The sequence below is a fragment of the Ascaphus truei genome, chromosome 4 (assembly GCF_040206685.1).
Source record: "Ascaphus truei isolate aAscTru1 chromosome 4, aAscTru1.hap1, whole genome shotgun sequence".
Taxonomy (NCBI): Eukaryota; Metazoa; Chordata; class Amphibia; order Anura; family Ascaphidae; genus Ascaphus; species Ascaphus truei.
The window spans coordinates 98,240,541-98,265,135 of record NC_134486.1 but is presented as its reverse complement, the minus strand read 5'-3'; the positions used below and the strand labels follow the sequence as shown (position 1 = coordinate 98,265,135).

At 41.2% G+C, this 24,595-nt stretch overlaps 1 protein-coding gene across 8 annotated transcripts in view; it reads right to left on the bottom strand.

Moving 5' to 3' along the window:
- RALGAPA2 (Ral GTPase activating protein catalytic subunit alpha 2) overlaps nt 1-24,595 on the bottom strand; it is a 315,640-nt gene that overhangs the window by 98,034 nt on the left and 193,011 nt on the right. For all 8 annotated transcript variants that reach the window (XM_075596242.1, XM_075596238.1, XM_075596237.1 and 5 more), the window contains 2 exons: nt 15,150-15,273; nt 12,406-12,561 (listed from right to left, as the gene is read on the bottom strand). In XM_075596242.1, the coding sequence (XP_075452357.1) occupies nt 12,406-12,561; nt 15,150-15,273 (280 nt within the window). The remainder of the gene's footprint in view (nt 1-12,405; nt 12,562-15,149; nt 15,274-24,595) is intronic.

Sequence of the window (24,595 nt, the reverse complement as noted above, 5' to 3'; positions counted from 1 at the left end):
AAGATCTGTAGATGTTGATTGATATTCAAAATAGAGGTGCACAGGGAATGCCCTCACCCAGCCAACACCCTCCCCCCACCTTAGAAACAGGGAACATCCAGGGATACCCTACTATGCATATGGATGAGCGGGCCTGTTTTTCCGACCTGTCCCGTGTTAGAATTACAGAAGTCAGAGCTTAGGAAGGAAGTACCACATACAGGCAGTCCTTGGTTATCCGACACAATGCGTTACTCAAAATGGCGTTGGATAGTGAAACGTTTTAAAGCGAAACACGTTTTCCCATAGGAACACTGTTTAAATGAAAGGTTCCATTCCTGAAAGCATTTTTAATGCTAAAATACACAAAATATTTTACGCAGACAATAAGATATGCAGCACATACAAATTATATAGTACATATACTGTATTATATATAATATAACATAATATATAATATAATATAAAAATATAATATATTATATAGTATAATATAGTATTATATATTATATACACAAACAACTTTGCAAAGCGTCGTAAGATCGTTGGATAAGCCATTTTGGAGTTGTAAAAATGAACATAGGTATGCATTGCATAGCGTTGGATAAGCCATTCGTTGTTAAACGAGGACTGCCTGTACTATTCGTTTTGGCCTGAAGAAAAGACAAAGGCTTGAAACATTGCACCATTTATTAGAAGCAAAAATATATGTTATGAACTTGCTCACCCAACTTCTTGTATTGCTTTTGAATGTTTCCCTCATACGATACATACAGATGAGTACATTATCTGCCTAAAACCGTTCAGTATGTCGTTTTCGTACATGCGGTTAAATTGAATAAGGTCTCCTTGGGTATCTGTAGAATTGAACGACTTCCTTTTGCATGAGCATGAGTTATTATATGTAGTGATTTGTAATATTTACCTCATGCTCATCTTATAAAATATTTTTTGTCATCTATATTCTTCTATATCTCTATTTACCTAATAAGATTTGTTTCCCCGCTTTGATTACTATTTTTGGCCATTTCTTGAGTGCTCGGGAACACATTGGTACTGTATTTATCCGGTGCACTGTGTTTTGCTACAGATGTGCCACACTTTTTTCTTAATACATAGTCCCCCATAAGCTCCAAGAACATTTGTTTTAGCTCATGAACAGCCTCCAAGGTTGCTTTATATTTTGACATTACTTTAAAGCTTCCTATGTGATATTTCTTGTGCTAGGATCCTGTCCTTTGTAGAATGTGTACAGATTGTAGCCACTGTAAATGTACTGCAACGATTTCATGCTTATAAAGGGCTCTCCTTACACCGTGGCTGAGACGTGATTGTATGCTACTTATGCTGTATGTCACTGTCCAGTGCAATGTGCTGGGAAATAAACAGGTATCTTACAACAGTAAATAATTTGCTGCTCAGACTTGTAATGACAGCGACCCTTCTTCTTATTTACCCAAGTGCTACATCTTTATTTACTTATTTTACACGATTGTATGCGGAGAAGGTATATTGCAATATAAAAGCCAACTAGCCACACGAGGAAAGTGCAAATGCAGTTAAGTCAGCTCCCAGAAGGCTAGGCCAGCCACAGAACACACAAGTCATTCAGGTCCAACTATAGGCCTGTCCTATTCATTTTGCCTGAACTGCCTCCTCAGCAGCAGCAGCAGCTTGTGCTTCAGAATATGGTTGTTGTGAGCTCTAGAACAAACGCTCATTATTCAAGTCTTAGGAAAACAACACAATACTTTAAGAGGCTGACCGTGCGCCACTCGTACTCATTCAATAGTTTAAAAGGCCATTTAGCTTGGATTTTTTTTTTGTAGCATGCAGCCTGCCGGGCAGCACGCCACTGCTGACACCGGTCATGGAACACACCTAATGCTCTGACCTCTTTTCCTTACTAATTGCATTACATGGCCAGCTGGCTCCAGCAAGAAGTCGTCTGTTTCAACGAAAAAATTCCTGCTCTCGAGTAGGCACGGCTGCGGCTTTCACTGGGTAACTCAAGCCTGACAACCCCATTGTTTGCCTGACAGTGTGCCCATCCTAAAAATCTAAGTTTTATTTGTAAATTAACCCGAGAAACTTCCTGCCAGAACAGCGGTGCCTGGAGACTAATAATGTGCGCCTTTCATTCCCTTTCACTCTTGCTGTATCGCTGCCAATTTGTTTTTCTGCTGCTGGCCGGCCCGGGGCTATAAAAGCCTGGTAAGACATAAGTGCAATTATAGTCCTGGAGTCAAATGAATTGGCCAAATCCAATAGCACAGCCCTGTCCCCACTTTACAAACCCCTGCAGCAGTTAGATTAGCTGCTAAAAATCTAATCTGGACATAGCCGACACATTTCTGCAGCACAGGAGCAAGAGTTCACTCTGGGGTTGCATGCAGGTCTCTGCATGGAAAAAGGTTCTCTCGCAAACGTGACCACATAGCAAACACATCAGGGGTTTTTTTTGTAACTCGTTTCAGAGCGGTTAGCTGCAATTTAGTTAGGAGAAGAGGAAGCTGTTTCCTTGGATTGATTTTTCTATTGATTCTTTATTTTATCCTTGAAACGGCCAGATAAAGAATGTTCATCATTAAATGAATCCAAATCTCGGAGCTGAAAAAAAGGTATCAACTGAATCATGGTGGTTTCAGTGGGGAATCTTCCTGTCGAGGGCATTATCCCAGCGCATCAATCAACTGCAAATCCAACACCTTGCAGCACCATAGGACTGCCTCCATATTACTTCACACGGCTCATTATTGCTGCAAGTGTGATATAAGTTATGAGGACAGGCGTGTTGACTACACATTGCCCAAGTAAAGCAAAGAGGAGGAAATTAAATGGGAAATGTAACAAATAAAGAAAAAAATACATAGTTACATACATAGTAAGGAACAATACAGGTATAGGATGCCAAGTGCAACATATAGGAAATTAAATAAAGTAAAAGTACCCAGTTACTGGACTTAGTTAGTTGGAGCTTAGTTATGTATTCCTACTGTACAAAAATGAATAAATCCCTGTATTTGTTTTATTTTTCAATATGAAGTTAACTAGTCCGAATTTGGATGTAGACAATTGGGAGAAAGGGGGGCATGTTGACCCAAATGATAATTCTCTTGTTAAACTTTTTGAAATTCGTAGACAGAGGTTAACCTGCCAGAGTTGCAGCCTTTCATTACCATCCTAGGGATTCAAACAAACAAGGAGTGAACTGCGCTCTATAAATTGTGAACAAAGTGGTGTATTCTTACAGTGATAAAGTGATTGAATATATATATATAAACCTGTTACTTTGTGAAGGTGTGCAGCTGTATTCGTGGAATGGCTCCACAGACCAACTAGAAGAACAAATACAAAAGAAACAGCGCAAAAGACCTCATAGTGTAGTATGAATATAAAATTATATTGGTAAAACAGGTGAGTATTGCACGTACATCAGATAAAATAATTACTGGCAGTACATGTATATGGACATGTTACCAATCAGAACCACGGGTGGAACGGGCAATCATCAGGTGGATTTTCTCTCCTTCCCCTCTCCTTTGGTGGATCAAGGCTGCTGTGGTGTATGGTGTTAACCCGACATCCAGCTGCAGTAGTCCGGTGGAATTCGTCTACTTCACAGCTGTAGTTTCAGCGGGGCAGGCTTACGGCATCCAGTTTCAGCAGCCCAGTGGAGTTCGTCTGCTGTGCGGCTGTTGAGCCAGCGAGACAGGCTCTCACCCTGTATCTCTCGGCGTGTGACGTCTAACTCCGGCGCACGTCAATGACGTTATCTGGTAGCGTCTTCACGATCTCAGCCGGTCAGGGAGGCAGCGGGCGGGAACGGAGATTAGTAAAGGGTGTATACAGGATACAAATGCACAGTGGGTAGTGCTAAAGAAGCGTCCTCTTATCCCTTGATCCACCAAAGGAGAGGGGAAGGAGAGAAAATCCACCTGATGATTGCCCGTTCCACCCGTGGTTCTGATTGGTAACATGTCCATATACATGTACTGCCAGTAATTATTTTATCTGATGTACGTGCAATACTCACCTGTTTTACCAATATCATTTTATATTCATACTACACTATGAGGTCTTTTGCGCTGTTTCTTTTGTATTTGTTCATCCTAGGGATTCGTCTTGAGATGAGGCACACAAACACAGAAGTTACCTAATACTCAGAGTACGTAAGGAGGCGGCCGTCGTCTCTCAAGAGAGAAATGAAAAGTCAAAAACGCAGCAAGGCTGATGAGATGCAGCTACTTCTATGGATCTGGTATTATATATATGTTCACGCAATGAAAATACACCTAAATACTGACTTATGTGTGGAACTTTAACAATATTGTGAAAACAGGTGTATGGCATTGTCGGCTCCATGTAACGCAGCATTACTCAGTGAATGAGACTGCTTTGGATTGGACTGACTAAGAATGTTTGGTGAGAGGTGATTGTGGAAAAGAAGAACAAGTAACTGCCTAACATACAGGACTTTAAAAAACTTTGATACTACCAATTGATAGCCATGTGTGGACGCCACTATTTTAAATGACTGTCATATTTTTTTCCTGTAAGATTTCTTTCTTTATTTTATTGGATTATACAGAGGAGGGTGGAGGGGAGGAGGGTGGAGGTGAATATCACAAGATTTTAAATTTTGAGCTTGACAGATAGTTTACACATGGTTGTTTTGTTGGGGGGATTTTATACACTGACAAGCATCCAAAACACCCCAAGGACCTTCGTGAGCGCTATATTGTAAAAAAAGATTGCCAACGGTCCACCACCCGGTCCTTGTTATCTAGGGATCCCATACTCGCAGTCAGCTTTTCCATAGACATAATTAACCATATTTTCTTATTTTTTATTTTATAATTTGAGTTAGTGTTAGAGTTTGGAAGGGGGGCTGCTTCCATTGTGCCGATATACAGCATCTGGCGGATGCCAGAATGTGGGAGATCAATATTTGTTGGGTTCTAGGAATGCCCTCAAAAGTTCAATTGAGCTAAGCCTGCAAATTTAGTTGGTGGGAGATCGGTTCTCAAAACAGTATTAATCAGGTCAAATACCAAATGCCAGGTCCATCTATCTGTGATAAATTGTCCAAAGTTGCCCACACCCTCTGAAACAGAGTGGGGAAGCAGGGGGGGTATATCTTTTGAAGCTTAGTAGTGATCAGGTACCATCTGTACAAGACTTTGTACCCATTCTCTTTTTCAAGTGTGTTGATGGAGTTTTGGGCTATGGCCATCCATATCTCTTCCCAAACCTCCTACTCCAGTGTTTCCCCAATAACCGACTCAAACTGTCTCAAAGTTACATTTTCTGCTGCGTTGTTGGGGATAAAGGTTTGGTAAAACACGGATATAAGACCTGGGCTTTGTGGGGAAGATTGGAAAAGCTCCTCAAAGTACATAGTTATGAAGGAGGATTTGTTGGGTGCCAAGGAATGGACAAAGTGGCTAATTTAGTTATAGTGCTAAGACCTCAGAGGTGGGAATCCCATGTTTTGTCCTAGATCTCCAAAGGGTCTAAGAGTTCCTAGCTGGAGAAAATCACCCATCCATTAGCTTCTTTTCTCTCCACCATTTGAAGTCTAGAGAAATCATAGCTGGAGAAATTGTGGATTGCCAAGATTGGGCAGCATAGGGGAGGGTCTGAATATGAGGCGAAATTTACATTTTAATACATCCCAGATGTGAGGGAATGTGAGACTATTGGGTACTTAGCAACACTGGGAGGTCTATCGCTAGCCGACATCAATAGAAGAGACTCCAGTTGGGTCTGGGCGACTTCCATTCTTTCAATGTTGATCTAAACCTTATTGTCTTTGTCTACGTGCCAAAGAGTGAGCGGAGACACCTGGTTCACCCTGTAATATGATACATAGCATGAAATAGCCAGGTCCCCCATCTCTGTGGGATAGACTAGCATTCTGCGATGGACTCTGGGCCTACTGTTTGCCCATATAAAGCAAGTGGTTTTGCTTTGGAGCTCTATAATATCCACATTTTTTTTATGGGAATGGGGAGTGTACAAAATAAGTATAGAATCTTGGAGAGAAAGTTAATTTTGACAGTCTGGAGCCTTCCGATCCAGGAGATTGCATATTTTGCACAGGATTACATGTTTTTAAACATGGATTTAATCAGTTGTGGGTAGTTTGCATTATATAAAGTATTTACATTTAATACCTAAATATTTGGGTGAAGATTTCCTCCATTTGAAGTCAAAGTTAATGCTGAGGAGCTTGACAGTCGGCTCCGGGACATTTAGGGATATGGCTTCCGATTTAGTATTGTTGATTTGGAGACCTGACAGAGCTCCAAATTTCCACAGGACACTGAACACATTGGGATGGGAGGTCAGCGATTTGGTGTTTATCCACCCTGATTAAAGCTGCTAGTGGTTCAATTTATAGGGCGAAGAGCAGTGGAGAAAGTGGGCAGCCTTCAATAGTACCCCTGTGCATGGGGACAGCTGTTGATCTAAAGCCTAAAGCTATTACTGCACCGACACACTTTATTCGAGCAAATACCCAGTATGTACCTGGCAGATACCTGGAATGCGCCGCTCCTCACCTCTGACAAGCCCCGTTGCGTTTGCCTTCCCAGCCTGGGTTCATGCCTGGCTGACGGGCGGCTGATCTGTTAAATGATAATGATTAGGATTTAATAGGCTGCAATGCTTCGCGTGTCTACCAGATGGCATAAATTCATGAATTGTAATGCAGTATATATATATATATACTGTGCAGTATTGCAGCCAGCGGGAATAAAATGCTTCAATCCCTGCCTGGAAAATACCTCAATGCACTCGGGCAGAAAACAGTCACAAACCTCAATACACCCGGGTATACCCGAATTCGTGGGACTAGCCGAGCTCGAATAAAGTGTGTCGCCAGTGTATGTCCGCTATCGGAGAACTATATAGACTTTTAATAGCAGTTGGGAATTTATTGGGTATCCCAAATGCCACCAGTGTCTGGAAAAGGAAAGTCCAAGCACTCCTATCAAATGCCGCATCCAGGTTGTGGACCACCATAGGAGTCTTGTGTTATCCACAGCCTGTCTGTGTGGCATAAAACCCACTTGGTCCGGATGAACCAAATTGGGAAGAAATGTATTTAGTCTAATGGCCATGACTTCAGACATAATTTTGATGTCTGTGTTTATTAGAGAGATTAGTCTATAATTCTTGCAATTGGGTGTATCTTTCCCTTCTTTTGGTATCAGGACTATGTTATCTTTTAGCATTTCTTTAGTGATAGGGGCCCCTCTCAGGACTGTGTTGTAGAAATTTGTAATGTGTGAGACACGCAAAGTTGCACATTTTTTATAATAGAAGTTAGAATATACATCTGGGCCTGGTGTCTTTTTTGGTTTTAGCCCACTAATTACTTCGGCCACCTCTAAAGTAATAAGCTCACTCATAGCCTTCTGGGTCACACTACAGGCATACCCCGGTTTAAGGACACTCACTTTAAGTACACAAGCGAGTAAGTACATATCGCTCAATAGGAAAACGGCAGCTCACGCATGCGCCTGTGAGCACGTCCTGAACAGTAATACCGGCTCCCTACCTGTATCGAAGCTGTGCGCAAGCGGGGAGACTATAGAGCCTGTTACAAATGTGTTATTTACATCAGTTATGCACATATATGACGGTTGCAGTGCAGTACATGCATCGATAAGTGGGAAAAAGGTAGTGCTTCACTTTAAGTACATTTTCGCTTTACATACATGCTCCGGTCCCATTGCGTACGTTAATGCGGGGTATGCCTGTATTTCATTTGGGTAAAGTGATGGAGCTCAGTATAGCATTAAATGGATCTGTAGTTGGAGTGTTCTGGGCAGTGTTATTGCCCTCATAGAGGGAGCTATGGAACTTATGAAATTCTTTTAATATTAATTCCAGGTTTGACGTTGTCACCAGAACTTTGTCTGATGGCATGGATGTTCCTAGTCTGGAACTTATTGCTCAATTTTCTGGCTAACATGCTGTCAGATTTGTTCCCCTTTTCATAATACCTCTGGTTGGTTCAGCTCAACGCTTTTTCGAATAAGTCGCTTAAGTAGAGATTGAGCTTCCCTTTAAGTGATCTGACTGGAGTGTGTGGGATTGTTTCTGTTTGTAGGCTCTCTATAATTAATTTAGTTGTTCTGTTAGCGGTTTTATTTTTCATTATGTTGTCTTTTCCTATTTGAGGCAATATTAATTACAGTCCTCCTAATGGTAGCTTTGTGGGATAATCACAGTAGGGCTTGTGAAACCCCAGGCGTCTTATTGGTCCTAAAAAAGTGGTTTAGTTCTGAACCCACTTCAAGAAGAACTTCAGGCACGATCAAAGGGGAGCTGTTAACTCTCCACGTCCTTGGAAGATCTGGAAGGACTAAGCCTTTTAGGTGAGTTTTGACAGTGGCATGGTCAGACTACTTAATGTTAGAGATTTTGGAGCTTGCAACTAACTGGAGCATTGCAGCTTCAAAAAAATGGAATCTATGCCTGAATAAGTAAGTTTGGTCTGTGGTGAAGAAGAACATAAAATCCCTGTCTTTTGGATGTGTGTGCCACCAAGTGTCTATCAGGGAAACACTTTGGAGCGTGTCAGACAGTATTTTAGAGTCTCTGGTGGGGAATATGGTCAGACCCCGATGGGTACTTTTAAAGGTTCTGTCTAGGTTTACGTCAAGGGCATCGTTGAAGTCTCCCCCCAATATCACCTTTCTACATCTGTCTATCTAATATGTCGACGAAATCAACATAAAAGTCTGATCTCGATTCATTAGGGGCACAGACACTCGCCAGAGTAACTTCAGTGTCCTGAAGCCTACCCTTCACGATAAGATATCTGCCCTTTGGGTCTCTTTTGACCCTATTGGTTTGGAATATTATTTTTATGGATTAGGAAAGCTCCACCACGTTATTTAGTGGTTGCCAAGGCTAAAAGGAAAGAGGGTATTGTTTATCAATGAAAAAGGGCGTGACAGCTTGTTTAAGGTGTGTGTCCTGCGGGAAGACCAAGTTAGGTTGTAGTTTTTTTTTTAATTAGTAAAGGCTATACTCCGTTTACATGAGCCATTTAGGCCTTTTAACTTATGAGTAATACAAGTTAGACATGGCCACTTGGGTAGCACTAAACGGGGTTGAAATCTATGAGGCCTAAGGGCTATTATGGAATGAAAATCATTATGGTCTTTGGGGTTCTTGTAGGACCCTATACGCAATGGAATTCTCCCTCGTGACTGCAGGGATAGGGACAACCTTGTACCCGTCATGGTTATGGGTTAGTGATTAGAAGGGTATATGGGATGGGAGGCAAGGTTAAACAGGGAAACAAAAAGGTGTAAACAGTAGGTGGGAATGTGGGGGGACATCTGAACTGTGGAGTAGATAAAAAAACGAGGGTTGGATAAAATACAGCCCTGTAAGGCCTGGCCTGGTTTACAGGACCTGAGTATTATTTCAGGCTATTAAAACTGTACTGAATGGTTAAATGCAACTCTGGAAAAACCCCTATAAGTGTCCATCAGAGTCTCAGTCTCTGCAACATGTGCTATAGCCTGCAGAGTGCACAAAATGGCCTACATAACCTAATCTTCATAGGTGCCACCTGGTAAGGCCTGGTCCATAAGTGCCTGAATATTATTGAAAGGGCTTAAAACCAAATGTCATAAGTTTCAACTAACATTGTAAATATATAAACAATGAATGATATGAGCGGAGAAGAGTCCAGGCCCAGATGGTGCCAGAGAACAGGTTAGGCCTCCTCGATTTTCGAATCAAAAGGCACCGGTCCAAAACCAAGCCACAGGGGCCTTCAGCCAAACTTTTACACGCCACTGTAAGGCCGCACTTATAGTGCCGGCGAAGCGACGTCGCCCGAAAACAAATGCATCGCCGCCGCCACGTGCGCTTATAGTAAGCAAGGCGGCGACAAAGTGACAGAGCGACGTCGTGAAAACTGGTAGCCAGCAAAATTTGATTTTTCAAGGGCTGTCTCCTCATGTGACGGCCCTTGAAACAATCAAATGGCCGGAAACTCGCGCCGCCGCGCGAAATATAACTTTCGCCTGTGGCGCCGGCGACGTCACCCGTCGTGTCGCCGTCACTATACGAGCGGCCTAAGAGGTACATAGTCACCACACGGATCGCCAAAGCAGCACTAGTGTATCAGGGCTTCCGTTTTGGAAAGCTGAGGAAAGGAAGCCCTGAAACACTATTGCTGCTTTGGAGATCTGCGTGGTGACTCTGTACCTTTTATTTTCAAACTTCCTATTAAACTTTTGTGAAGTTATTTGCCTTGATTATATTGATTTTTGTTCATTTACTTTTTTGTAAAAAATACATTTTTTAAACTAGCAATGTATTAAGTTTTTTTATTTTTATGAGTGCTGGTCTGATCTAAATGTTTCTATGTATGTATATTGTACCTGATGGTGAAGGTACTGGACCTTAGCACCAGTTACAATTATTAACACAGGGTCAGTGCAAGTTCTGTCTTTTGTCTTTTATATACCGGTTAATAACAATTAACCGGTATCTGATCATGGGATACAGGAAAATTCAGCGTGCCTCATTAGGGGGTCTATTTATGAAATGGGCTCATCCCACCATACACGTGAACCAAAGTACACGGTTTGCTTTGCGCCCGTAATACGAAAAGTTACATAGCTGTTAATGACAGAAAAAACTCTATTATCGGCTCTCCAATCTGTGATAAGTGACCCGACAATCACTTTTCTAAAGCACTATGCTTATTCACACAATTTATTACTTGGGGTTACATTTCCTCTTACATATTTTTTTTATTATTAGTACAGCTCAACCCCCTTATAACACTGTGCTTGGGGTCCAAAGAATCACGTCACGTTATAAGCGGATCGCATTAGAAATTATTGTACAATGCATACAATTTTACATTAAGTATTTAAGATACCAATAATCAAGTTATAAAGTATACATAAAGTATTCATAAATATGAAAATTGGGAGCCAAAATTGCATCGCGTTATAAGCGGATTCGCATTGTAACGGGGTTGAGCTGTAGTAATGCTTTTTTTCATTTGAATGGTTCTGGGAGATTTCTGACCAGTTATATATAGCCTGATGCCTCTTTGGAGATGGTGCAAACATTGGTCTACAAACAAATACCCACAAATGCGGAAAAATAATCATGCTATGAGAAAAGTAGTAAACTACAAGAAAATGATTATGAATGAAAGGGGAAGAACATCACCAGAAAAGTACACAAGTCTTAGAAGTCACTTGACAAGAGAGTCGATATGGAAAAGCTCCTTATTAGAAAGAATGTGCTACTCAAGGTCTACAAAACATAACAGCCTGATGAGTCCTGACAGCCCAAAGTGAGACACACACAGAGCAATAACCGTCTTCTCTGCATCATTACAGCACAGAACTCTGCGGTCTATAATCTCATGATCTTCCAGTTGCCAGAAAATCTATACTTCGGGTTGTTTTGCACGTATATGCTTGTGGCAGATGAACAAAAAAAAAAAGCAGCAGTATGGAGACATGTATGCAGCGTTCAGGGACTGCTGCGCAGGGACAGTACTAAACAGATACTGACAAAATGACCGGAACTGTGCCAGCTGCAGGCTCACTTTTAAATGTGGCCGTAGCTTTGAAGACCAGAAGAACAAAAAAAACAAGCAAAAAAGTTAAAGTGAATATGCTTTAAAAAAAAAAAAAAAAAAAAGAAAAAAAAAGGCACTAAAATAGAGCATTCATCTTTAAAGCATGATATTAACAATAGTAAAATAAAAAAAACACAACATACAGGATTATTTTGCTGTAGAAAATCACTTGCTGCCTTTTTGCTAAATATTTCTTGCTACATAAAAAGGTAAAGAAAATAAACATGTACTGTGTAATCAGTTTTTCACTAGAACAATTCAGCATATACCAATTTAAAAGGAAGGCACCAAAGCCCGTCTGGATACTGCTGCTGCTATCCATACTACGTTCTCTATAATGTGTTTCCATTGTTCAATTGCAAGATGTGGCAGGCATGTTGTCTGCATTTGATAGAATCTGCCTGGAAGGTCGGTGCATCAATGGGACGGGTTTCCGGGAGTAATTGGGGGAAAATATAGTAAAATGAAAACTGCGCACCAAACAAAACTAGAGCCAATGGGTTGATAGCATGTATGAGATATACTGTACATATGTTGGTGACAAATGTATGTGTGCATGATGGGGAGATAGAAAATCTAATGAAGGCAGACATGTCAGATGTGACCTATAAAACCTGCAAACCCTTTGAGCAGCTTTGGTGTTTTATTTTGTCAGAACTGCTGCGATTCAGCTGCTATTGGTTATTTGAGTTTCAATATGCATTTTTATTCCCATGACGAGAGTGAAGGCACCTTTAAGCTTCTGCTAATGTACGTAATGTCCTTTTTGCACTAGAAATCCTCACCTTTTTGGTCAGGGAATCATCGGAATCGGATGGCATTCGTGTAGACACATGAAAAATCCCTTCAACGGTAGAGGTAGCATAGTATGGCGCGGTTTGTCCGGTACTTCCGTTCCGTTGCAGGCCACCCATGAATCCACAGTGAGTAGAAAGGTCAACCTGAATTGTGAGAGAACAAAGGCAATTTAGAGAAGACCTAACTGTTAGAGTGCCCTTATGATATTGCTCCTGTGTCATAAGGACTGGCACACCAGGACCCTTTATAATATGACAGGGACAGTCATTACTTTTGCGCTCTTTCTTGGGGTGATCGTTCACATCATCGGGGACCTGCCAGGATCGCTAGCCAAAGCTCAGCTGCCACCGTTTGTGCGGCACTGAAAGGGTCAAGGGAATTTCTTTGCTTGCTTCAACACAAGCAGAGTTATTAGAAGTGGACAGAGGCCAGAGTAGAGAAGTAATTGTGCTCCAGTCAGACTGGTAGACTAAAGTCTACACCTTGTTCCCTATTGTCAAAATCAAGTGTGGCCTTTATTGCCACAAATATATTGTTCTCTTTAATGATTGAGAATGAAATGACACACGTTGCAAATATAAAGTGCGTTAGTAACTCTCCTGTGATTAACTGCAGTGTGGCACACCACAAATTACAATCATCAACCTACCGGAGACTCTCACAGCCGTCACCAGTCTAAGTTCGTCCAAAACTTAAACTGTCTCACAATTTAATCTGGGCTGTAACTGTTATATACGTCTATAATATTTACTTTTTACCATATATGTTTTGTCAATGGGGTGTAGCATTGGGCACCCCTGTCTCTTGTTATATTCGCCTATGATATATATTATCTCTAACTGTGCATGCAATGTCTTGTATATAATGTATACCCTGTTCACTTATGCAACTATGTATTGTAACCATGTACTATTTGTCATTTGTCATCTTATGCCCAGGACATACTTGAAAACGAGAGGTAACTCTCAATGTATTACTTCCTGGTAAAACATTTTTATAAATAAATAAATTCATTGCTTTACATTTCTTTATGGTTAGAAAGCAGGGGGTCCCCAGAGCTGAATCACGTTCATGTCAGATTCAGGAACCCCCTGGGTCCATCTTGGCTTCCTAGTGGGTTGTGCTGTGGGAGATTTAAACCTCCATTTTGTTTTCCTTGCAGGGGATGGTACCGGGCTACCTTCAAAGTAACAAATCCGGGAAACTGGTGGTCAAATTAACGAGGTTATGCTTCAGAGACAACCCCTGCTTCCCAACTATGTATTTAAAATAAAAAAAAGCAGGAGTAGGCACAACTACGGCTTTAAAGCTTTGCCTATTTTACATCATCATTTTTTATCATGAACAAATCTAGCAAATTCTGGAAGACTCGTCCGGCACTGCCTAGGATCGCTTCCGCATAGACGGATGACGATAGAGTAGCGCCACCAAGCTGGTGTGCTCATTCTTCTGTTTTATATGCGAGTGAGAATTGTGGGCTTTAAAGCTGCAGTCCAAGCAATATCCTACGTTTTTTTTTTATATATATATATATAAAAATAAATCAGTTCTGTACTACGAGAAAATACTTTTGAATAAAAATAAAATTTAAAACAACACTGAATGACATTTTTTTATGTATTACAAATATAACAAGCATTTTTTGTTTCTATAGCAACCGTTTACAAAGTCACACCCCCTTCCTCTTCTGGCACACCCCTTTTTGAGCCCTGCCCTCTCTCTAGCAGTGCACCAATTGTATCTAGTGACTGCCTGGTCACATGAACTTCCCACAGAACTTTCCATCTTTGGACCTCTTCTTCTGCACTGACAGCCATTTAGTGAAGCCCCGAGTCAAATATTCGACTATCGATCACAAGAGAACTGATCGAGCGTCAACTTAGCTAATTACTTATCATTGTGTGGATTGTAATGATGCACATATTAAAGGGGGGGGGGAGAGAACAGGGGTGGACTGCTGCTTTAATTGTTTTTAATACGTGTTTTTTCCCGTGCACTAATCTTCAGTGTGCTAGTTCTGTTCTTTTTAATAGGATTAGGATCCCTAGAGCAGGAGTGGCCAACTCCAATCCTCAAGTGATACGAAATAGGTCTGGTTTTAAGGATATCCCCGCTTCAGCACAGTTGTAAGGATATACCTGCTCAGGTCATTGACTGAGCCGCCTGTGCTGGAGCAGGGATATCCTTAAAACCTGACCTGTTGGTAGCCCTTGAGGACTGGAGTTGGCCACTCCTGCTCTAGAGGGATCTTGAAGAGTTGAGAAGCCCACACTTCAAGAACAGAGCTGCAAACACAAGTACTGTATATGGACAACTTTTTTTAAATTTATTTTGTATTCCCTATAATACATGATATCTCTGGGGAAAGCCTGGGTCGAGCTCAGATCGCCTTCTTCCTCTAAAGAAGCACAGAAAGTAAATACCTGGTGGATTGTATCCGCAGTTTTATTTTTTTAACTGTATAAAAAAATCATAGAATAAAAAAATTTTTAAAAAAAATTCAGAACGGTACTACTGGCTGACTGGCTCCTGGTTAATATGCTTACTGAGAGGAACCTTCCCTCCCACATCTGAAATACTAACAAATAAAATAATCTGACCCTTTATTTAAACACACCTTAGAGAGCACTAGTGCTCAGCATTGGTATCTTGGGAACTCTAGGTGAAACGCTTCATATCAATATTGACCCATTTAATGTGCAAATCGTAGTAACAATTTTTTGTAATTTACCTCCCACCCAAGGCCTCCTACAAAATCTTCATACGCCTTGCTTCCTCCGCTGTTTGCGAGTATCGAGCACTTATCCTCCTGCCCTTCTGCAATGTAAAACACGGCGATCTTGTGGGTCTCGCGGCTGCATGAAAAAGAAACATCAATTGAAAACACACAGTCTTTATTCAATGCTGTGGAAAGAAAACAATTATATATCGGATTACCAAGAGCCTTCTCATAGCCTGTAAAGTGCATTTAAAGGACTACAAAAAGTGGTTCTCCGCATTACACAAGGATACAGAGAATCTCTACATACATAGATCTCCTTTGCCTTTATGACACTATTGTACTGTACGGATCCTGAAAACATAAAATCCGTGACTGTTCTTGCATCACTAGTATTTCTCACCCAGTGGCAGGAGGAAACAAGGCAACCAGTGGTGTCCCTGAAGGAGGGGGTAGGCCTCAATTGTGCTTTATATTTTAGAGCCGGCGTAGACAACTCTAGTCCTCAAGGGCCACAAACAGGTCAGGGTTTCAGGACATCCCTGCTTCAGCACAGGTGTCTCAATCAGTTGCCCAGGCAAAACTGCAACACCTGTGCTGAAGCAGGGATATCCTGAAAACCTGACCTGTTGGTGGCCCTTGAGGACTGAAGTGGCTCACCCCAGCTTTAGAGGGAGACAAACAACGTCTGTTGCTTAGCCCTTGCTCATTTCTTTATTTTATTTCAAACTTTGCCTCATTCTCAGAGGAGACATTGAGGATTAAAAAGAGGTTCATTAAACCCTGTACACATTTAATTCCAATAAAACAAATGCACACACAATTTCCCCACAAGTAATGGTTCTGTTCTGTGTAGTGCTGTGAATATGTGCTGGAAATTACACTGACTGACTGGTGAGCAGATATGTAAAGATTATGGTAGGAAACACAGGCAGAGCCATGAGACTCATTTAAGAATTTCTTTTATAGATTTTTTTTTTCAACAAACCATTGAATATCAATAAATTGCTAGCATTTGCCTACCTTGATAGTTCTCCAATTAAATTATCACAGGGATTCTCCTCACCTAATTCAATTTTTCCCTTAACAGTCTTCACAGTATTAATCAACAGGCCTACTTAACATCTTTGGGCCTTGGGGCTTTTAGAATCTTAACATATCAAAATACACGTATCGGTGATTAATAATTTGATCCGGAAGATGAAAATAAAATAACGGATGCAATTTAATCTGTAGAATAGCAGAATGTAATTATACATTGACAACGTTACTAAACATTTAGAAAGCAAATGATAATATAAGTAAAAGGTCTAGAAAAAGCCCAGCTCCGAAGCAGCATGATCTACTGCAGGAGCGCGTTTGCAAAAAGGGGTGAATATTTAACTCAATCACTCAGAATGCACCTCTCTTTACATCTCCTCCTACAGAAGCTTCTTATAAGAGATAGCAGCAAAGCAGACAACACCTCCACAGCATCACTAACTTAAATTACTTCTATTTATCCTGTACCCATTGCCTCATCTAATTGGAGTGAAGGAGTAGCTTAGTGGTAGAAACACTGCCTTTGGATGAACCTGGTTTAAATCCCAGTGTAAGCGCCCCTTGTGATTTTGGCCAACTTACTTTGTGCCCAATACCCCAACTTTAGATTGTAAACCCAATTGTGCTTGCGAAATTGTAAGTACTGTATGGGGCTGCGTACACTTATTGCAATACAAGAAAAACATCTTATTATAGTTAACGTAATAAACAGAAGTACAGAAAGATTAAAATGTGATCCCCTGTATTTATTTCACACAAGTCCCAGGGTGGCGTTTAGTATTAAACAGCTCCAAGTTAATGGCCACTGGGGTTAGAAGAAAATGGCCACCGTCAAGTAGAGCGCCTTTGGGATGCCTGTTTGGGAGGCACCCAGGTGGACACAGTCAGAATTAGTCCAGTGGTCATGATTATTATTTTTCTTATTTTTATTTTTTGAAGATAAAGCTATTCTTTAAAAAAAAAAATAAATAAAAATAAAAAATAAATAAAAATAGATTATTCCAATTTGAAGACTGTCCCTCAAATAGTACACCCTTTTCCAGCAACCCAGCAAATGATATTGCCCCTTTGGAATGCATTCGACGACAATCAAGAGGATATTATAGGTGGTAAGCAGCTATACTTTTGTATAGCTCCAAGGATGTTGTGTCTCTATAAGTAGCACGCCAGTATAATGTAGACAACTGCGTTACAGCATGTTCATGTTTGAGGGCAGATCGTCTGAAAGTGGTAATGTATCTTCCACAGAACCCCCTGTCATAAGACAATAGATGACGGAATGGGACATTTAGTTGCGGCTGTTTTGCCGTGACCAAATGGCCGCCGGCGCTTCGCCGGGTCTTATCCCGGAGCCGATCCGCTGCTGGAATCATCATTGCCAGCTACCAATGTACGTTTTATTACGGTTTAGGACAGGGGGTTAATTTAAGAAGTTTTAAAGGGTAGGGGGTTTTAGGGTAAGGGCTTGGGGTTGGGAGTTTTAGGGTAAGGGCTTGGGGTAGGGGGCTTTAGGGTAAGGGCTTGGGGTAGGGGGCTTTAGGTTAAGGGCTTGGGGTAGGGGGCTTTAGGGCAAGAGCTTGGGGTAGGGGTTTTTAGGGTAAGGGCTTGGGGTCGGGCGCTTTAGGGTAAAGGCTTGGGGTTTTAGGGTAAGGGCTTGGGGTAGGGGGTTTTAGGGTAAGGGCTTGGGGTAGGGGGCTTTAGGGTAAGGGCTTAAGGTAGGGGTTTTTAGGCAAGGCACTTACCTTAGCAGCGAAGTGGCCGATGGCAGCTTCCGGCAGCGGGGTGAGTCATGGCAAAGCGCCAGTCGGCTATTTGGTCGCGGCGAAACAGCTACGACCAAATGTCCTAGACCAAAGAGATGAACCATTCCACCCAAGAAGTTCTCCTCTGGCGCGAGTGCAACAAGATTCCAAATTCTCATCTACACCGTAGAACAAAACTCACTGGTTATCCGTTTCAACGATAAAAAAAAAAAATTAACCGTTACTACCCATACATAAGTATATGTATGTTTGCAAGAACGAACGCACTTCAAAAAAACAATTTAATTCCTGCGTCTGAAACAGTTCCCTGGGGGGGAAAAACATGAAGACATCTCCTCCGGTTTGTCCGTAGTCATGTAGTCGCTGGTTACATTCTGCCAGTAAATCAAATCCTTCAGGAGATCAATTAGCTACATAGAGAATTAAAGTGATCATGATCACTGTCATCGCCACATATTTCACGGTGTTCAAATGCAACCCAAGGCTAGTCAAATGTATATAATCATTAAAATAACATAAGTACATGTTATATACATCTAAATGTTAGATGTAGGAATATATCTATACATATATATCTTTGTAATATACTTTTATATATGTTAATCATAACATGCAGCGTTCCATGTAGCGTGTATTATTTCATATTTATGTTCTGATTTTTATTTTTTATCAGCAGTGCTTGCATTTCAGACTCTTGTGATCTATTATATTAATTATACATATCTTATGGGTTACCATTATAATTGACTTTTGCCCAAGCTACACAAACACAAACACAAACAAGCTAGAAATACACACAGACACAAACTTGAAGATATATTTTTGTCTTGAAAACTCATGTAGAACATCTTAAAAACAAACAAACTGAGTTTTCTTCCCCTCAAATTATTCACATAGATTTTAAAATAGAATTTAAAAAACCCAGTAAGCTTGTAGCTATATATTGCAAATGCATGAAGTATCTCTAACGTTAAGTAAAATGTATAGTGAAACCAACTCACAAATAAAGCTGAGCAATTACAGTGAAGCAATCTGCAATTACTGTATTGGTCTATAAAGGAGCAGCTCAGTGAGTAAAGACACTGGCACCGAGTTTGCAGCAGGGGAACCTGGTTCAATTTCTGGTGTCGGCTCCTTGTGACCTTGGGCAAGTCACTTTATCTCCATGTGCCTCAGGCACCAAAAACATAGATTGTAAGCTCCACGGGGCAGGGACCTGCGCCTGCAAAATGTCTCTGTAAAGTGCTACATAAAACTAGCAGCACTATACAAGAACATATTATTATTATCATCATTATTATTATCACCTTTATAGCATTTTGTTAAAAAAAGCAAGAAAAACACGTGAGTTTTAAGAGTGGCCAAAGCCTAACTTTGTACTGTATGTAAAAGGGAAAAAAGCCAATACATGTCATTTGTTCTCTAACTGAAAACCCCCAAATAAAGGTATTTGCTTGGGATAGAAAAAAAACAACCTGGTTTCATGTTATTGAGCTCATCGCCATAGTGTGCACCGGCTATATCAGCTACGCTTCCGAAGGGGAACATGATCTGGGACAGAATGTAATCAGTTTAGTGGAAGTCATCAGCTACAGATTAGTCAGGAGCACTCATCCATCTTCATTATTTTGTGTCATGATAATCTTCACGGCTGTCCGTCCCCTAAGCTCTTCATTGGAATTTTGAATTATTATTGAATGGAGAGGAAGATGCAACGTTTTAACCCTTTCAGTGCACAGGATGCCTGGAGCACACGGCTGAGGCATTTATTGCAGGGTCCCTTGGCAAAGCGCTTGCTCTTTCATAGCGTACGTCTGCCATTATCATAGATATTGATGCGAAATTAAAATGATGGAAGGGTAAAAGCGTATAATGTTGGCTAAATAGTATAGAGCAGGGCTGGCCTACTCCAGTCCTCATGGGCCCCCCAGTCAGGTTTTCAGGAAATCCCTGCTGCAGCACAGGTTTCTCAATCAGTTGTCCAGGCAACACCTGTGCTGAAGCAGGGATATCCTGAAAACCTAACCTGTTGGTGTCCCTTGAGGACTGGTGTTGGCCACCTCTCGCATATAGTACTTTTTTTTTTCAAGCTAATCGTAATCATAATTATTTTCTAGAAGTTATTTCTATTTCAGTAGCAGCGCCATAAACTTATGCAAAATGATAGCGCTAATGAGCACAGAGAGAGGCCTCCGCTCAGCTAATATACAGCAATAACAACATACTAGAGGGTGCTACAGGGAATGTGCACTATGGATGTTTACAACAGGGAAAGAATCCCTAGTATAACCACTCAACCTCTACTAATAAATAATAATGCCAAAAACTTTTATTAAACTATGTGTGTACACGGAGAGAAAATCTTAAAGAAATATGCTAATTTAAAAACCTAGAGAATGCCAAGTACCGGGTACTGGGTACCTAATAATTAGTAGGTCCTTTCAGTCTACTGGATATAGATCCAATGTGGTCTTTCTCCCTCCTAATAGAGGTAAATGAGAATTTTAATCCTAATAGAGGTATATTAGTATTTTATCTGGTAGTGTTAGGACTTGTGAACGGGTGTCTGCCTTGATGTGGCTCGCAAGCTTACAACTCTTTGGCCAATGGGTTAAACTAAATGACCCTTTTTCAAGAGAATATATAAGTATTTTAGTGTGCATTTTTGTCATGTTGGAGGTAGCATTGGGCTTCTCTGTCTGTTGTTCCTATTAAAGGTCCCTGAATGAGAGGCATATCTCTAAATCATAAAATTGTATCTATATTGTTAATGGTGATACAGACGTATATACATGAGAGCTGTGCTCTATAAGATGATTGATATCCTACACCCAGCGTGTAGATGAATACTAGGTAGTTACACTGGCAAATAGGCGCCAGTATAAAGGTGCAATGATTGAAAAAAAAAAAAGAAAGAAAACGGACCAAGCTGTTGAAAGAACTACGTGATCCAAGTGCTATACACTATATATACAATGTACCCCTGATCGGGGTGTGTGAAACTGGTGCAATATATTATGGCTACCTATATTCTGCCTGCAGAGAAGGCAAGGGATATCTCCAATGAAAACAATGCTAAATAGTTGTCATTTTACACACAGTGATTGTAAATCATTGCCATATGTAATCTCTAGAGTTACAACATACCCTCCCGCTTCTATCGCCTTATCAGTGCTACTGAAGCCGGATAAAGATCTTATGCTGCTGAAGATGTATTTCGATCCAGTTTCGTGGTATTTTAACAATCTAATAGGCAATACCTGAACTCAAAATAGTGGTTGCCGCAGAGGGCCCACATCACAGTTTAGCTATTAAGCCGCGTTTATCACTCAAAGATGCCGGTACTTTCCGAAACCTAAAATTTTGAGTGATACATGAAGCTGAATAGCTAGCTAAACTTAGATTAAACCATTGTGGCTAAATAAACAGGTAGGGGAAAAAATGGAAAGGAAAAGGCAGGCATTTACGTCAGATGGGTCGGAGGCATCATAGCAGAATCAATTGCAAAAATATGCCACAACCTGAATATTAACAAACTGGTTAACAGGGGAAGAAGTGGAAAGGCGGCTTAATAAAATCCAAGTAAATAAGGCACCTGGCCCAGATGGCATGCACCCAAGAGTTGTTAAGGAGTTCAGTTCAGTAATAGCAAAACCATTACATTTAATATTCAAGAACTCAATTTCCACAGGCTCAGTACCACAAGATTTGCGTAAAGCAGACGTGGTGTCTATATTTGAAAAGGGACCTAGCTCACGACCGTGGAATTGAAGGCCTGAAAGACTGACATCAATAGTGCAGAAGCTACTTGAAGGTTTAGTACGAGATAAAAGAACACCTAATGTATAACAACATTACTAATAGTCAGCATGGATTTATGACAAACTAAGGTTGTGGCAAACTAACCTTATTAGTTTATTTGAGGCGGTAAGCAGGAATTTAGACCAGAGTAATGCAGTTGATGTGGTCTTATTATTTTTTGCAAAGACTTTTGCTACAGTGCCAATATAAGATAACAAGCTTGGCACTTTAAAAAGTAGATTTAATCCCACAAATATAGATAAGGCATGGGCCGGTGGAAGGGTATTCAGCACCCTAGGCGAACCTCCAGCCCCCCCTCTGAACTTTCAGATCGTTTTAAATGATATAGCCCCATTCTCGCTCTCCCCCCTCCATCCCACGCCTCTTCCCCTCACCCCCTTCCTCTTTCTTGCTCACCCCCCACCTCTCACCTACCTGGCTTCGGTGGAGTAGGGCAACAGATGAGGACGGCAGGCGGCAGAAGAATACAGTGGAGGAGGATGGCAGGAGGCAGAAGAAGAGGGTGGAGAACCGCCGGAGCGGAGCAGGATGGCACAGGACGACGACCGGTGAGGAGCTGAGCTGTAGCAGTGGCAGACACCGAAAGTCAGTGAAGACTTCTGGATCGGACGCTGGGGCATGCTCCTCCCCGGCTGTCCTCCTGTGCCCCCCTGCTTCGCTCACATGGTCCGCAGTCCTCTTCTCCCGCCTGACGTCCTCATCCTCTCCCGTCGTCCTCTTCTGCCACTTGCCATCCTTCCCCGCTGCCCCCGCCTCACCTTAAAAACTGTGCCACCCTATGCAACCGCCTAAGTCGTCTAGTGGTAGCCCCAGCCCTGGATAAGGGATATTACCAACTTTTCGGTCCCACAGTTGAACCTTCATAAGGGCTACATGCATCATGCCCTCAAATCAACCTAATCAAATAAGAAGGCATTTGGTGTGGCGTTCACATATGCCAAGAGGCCTATACCTAAATGCATATGCTTCTTATAACTTTCACTGTTGTATAAATTACAGGCATTAAGTCCATACCACTGCGGTCACTGTAATAGGTGGCAGGGTTGTATGACTTGAAGGCTGTGAGTATTAGGCACAAAGTAGATGTATGTTTATATTCTTCTTGTTAAGGTTCACATTTTGGTTTTTTTAAACCAGCTGCAGAGCTATATTTGCTGCTTGTACTTGTACCAGGTCATTCTAACCTTGGCTCCCAAAGCTGCCGGATAGGATTGACCACAGACTAATATACAGATGGCGTGGCTACAGAATTTACATTATGGATAATTGATGAAAGGGGTACAATGAATGCTTGCATAGGCCATACCTCCTCCCCATTTGGTACGTTGGAAACTTCTGACTGAGCCACTTGCCAACACAGAGCACACAAGTCATCTAAAGACAAACCATCATGGGGCTTTGCAGCCCTGAATGAGTTCATACCACACATTAATGCTTGGCTATTCAAGTATTCCAATTGGTAATAGCTACTCTTTTTTATTGATGATACAATAAGGATGCAATTTAGAAGCTGCATCATATTCTCTGTAGCTATCCTGCTGCAACAGTTGAAATAATGCCCAGCTATTAAAAAAGTCTAAAAGGACCAATTAACTGTGCATGAAAAAGTTTGTTAAACTGCATTCAAAAGTGGGCAGAGCGCCATCAGCTGTGAAAAAACAGGACTAAATATGAAAAAGTTAACACCCCCTGGCAAACTCTTTGTTGAAGCCACTGTCATTCAGCTGCTGTATACAATAGGAAATATACTGTATCTCACTCGCCACAATAGTCATGAGTAGTCTATGATGATCCTGGCCTCACTTTGGCATAAATCAATGCCCCTTTCTGAGGCAAGTCTATCAAACAGAGTAAATAACCAATCACTACTTATCAAGCAGTCCATGGCTACTTGGCCTGCTCTTCCTAATATGCTTGCTTTATTCATCTCACATTCTTCTCTGGATTTTATTTTTGTTTCATATGAAATGTGTCACTGAGTGGCTGCAGGCTGGAGATTCAACCAATAAAGCATTTGCCGTTTGCAAATCCCCCTTTCCGGTCTGTCATTAGCACTCAATCTGGAATCCTACCTTGAGGGCACACAAATATTTTGACTATCCAAACCTGCTCTCGTCGTTTACGAGAAAGCATTTGCAGAGGAGGGAGCTGGGGAGCACAAACATAGCAGGTCGGGGAGAATTGAGCTTCTTTTTCCAGTATAGAGCACGTTTTGTTTATAATAGTGCCAATGTGCTACTTGTTCTGGACATTTGTCTTCGCCCTGATGTTAAACCCTGCGTTTGAATCACCTTTGTATGCTTTTAATCGTTTCAGGATTCACTATTACAATGCTGTAAATGGTTTATTTTATGGTAAAATTCTGCAACCATTTACTACAATGACTATATTGAGGCTGTAAAGAAATGTTCATATACTATATGGAATATAATTGGACAGGGACCTTTCATACCGCTTAGAGTCCCAAGCATTACATTGTAAAAGGTTACAGGACCTCTCCTGTCAACACACAAAGGAAGCTGAATAAAACCCCTCGCTGAATTTTGACATGAAATGTAAATAGTACTTCATTGGTTTCTCGCGGTTTTGTTTGCTCAATGGTTTATAAAAGGCTTCAGCAGTTCCCCTGTTTTCAGCATGACTTCCCGTAACTGCCTGTTTCGTCTCAAATGATTTCTATTTAGTGTTTACAGGCAACCTCTCCTGCTGCTCCAGTTTATCCATCGGGGCGTGCAACCCGGCAGCTGGTTGGAAAACTTTCCTTGAATCACCATGGTGGACAACAAAACACTTACATTAAGAATAATAAATGTATGGATAACAGTGAATTAC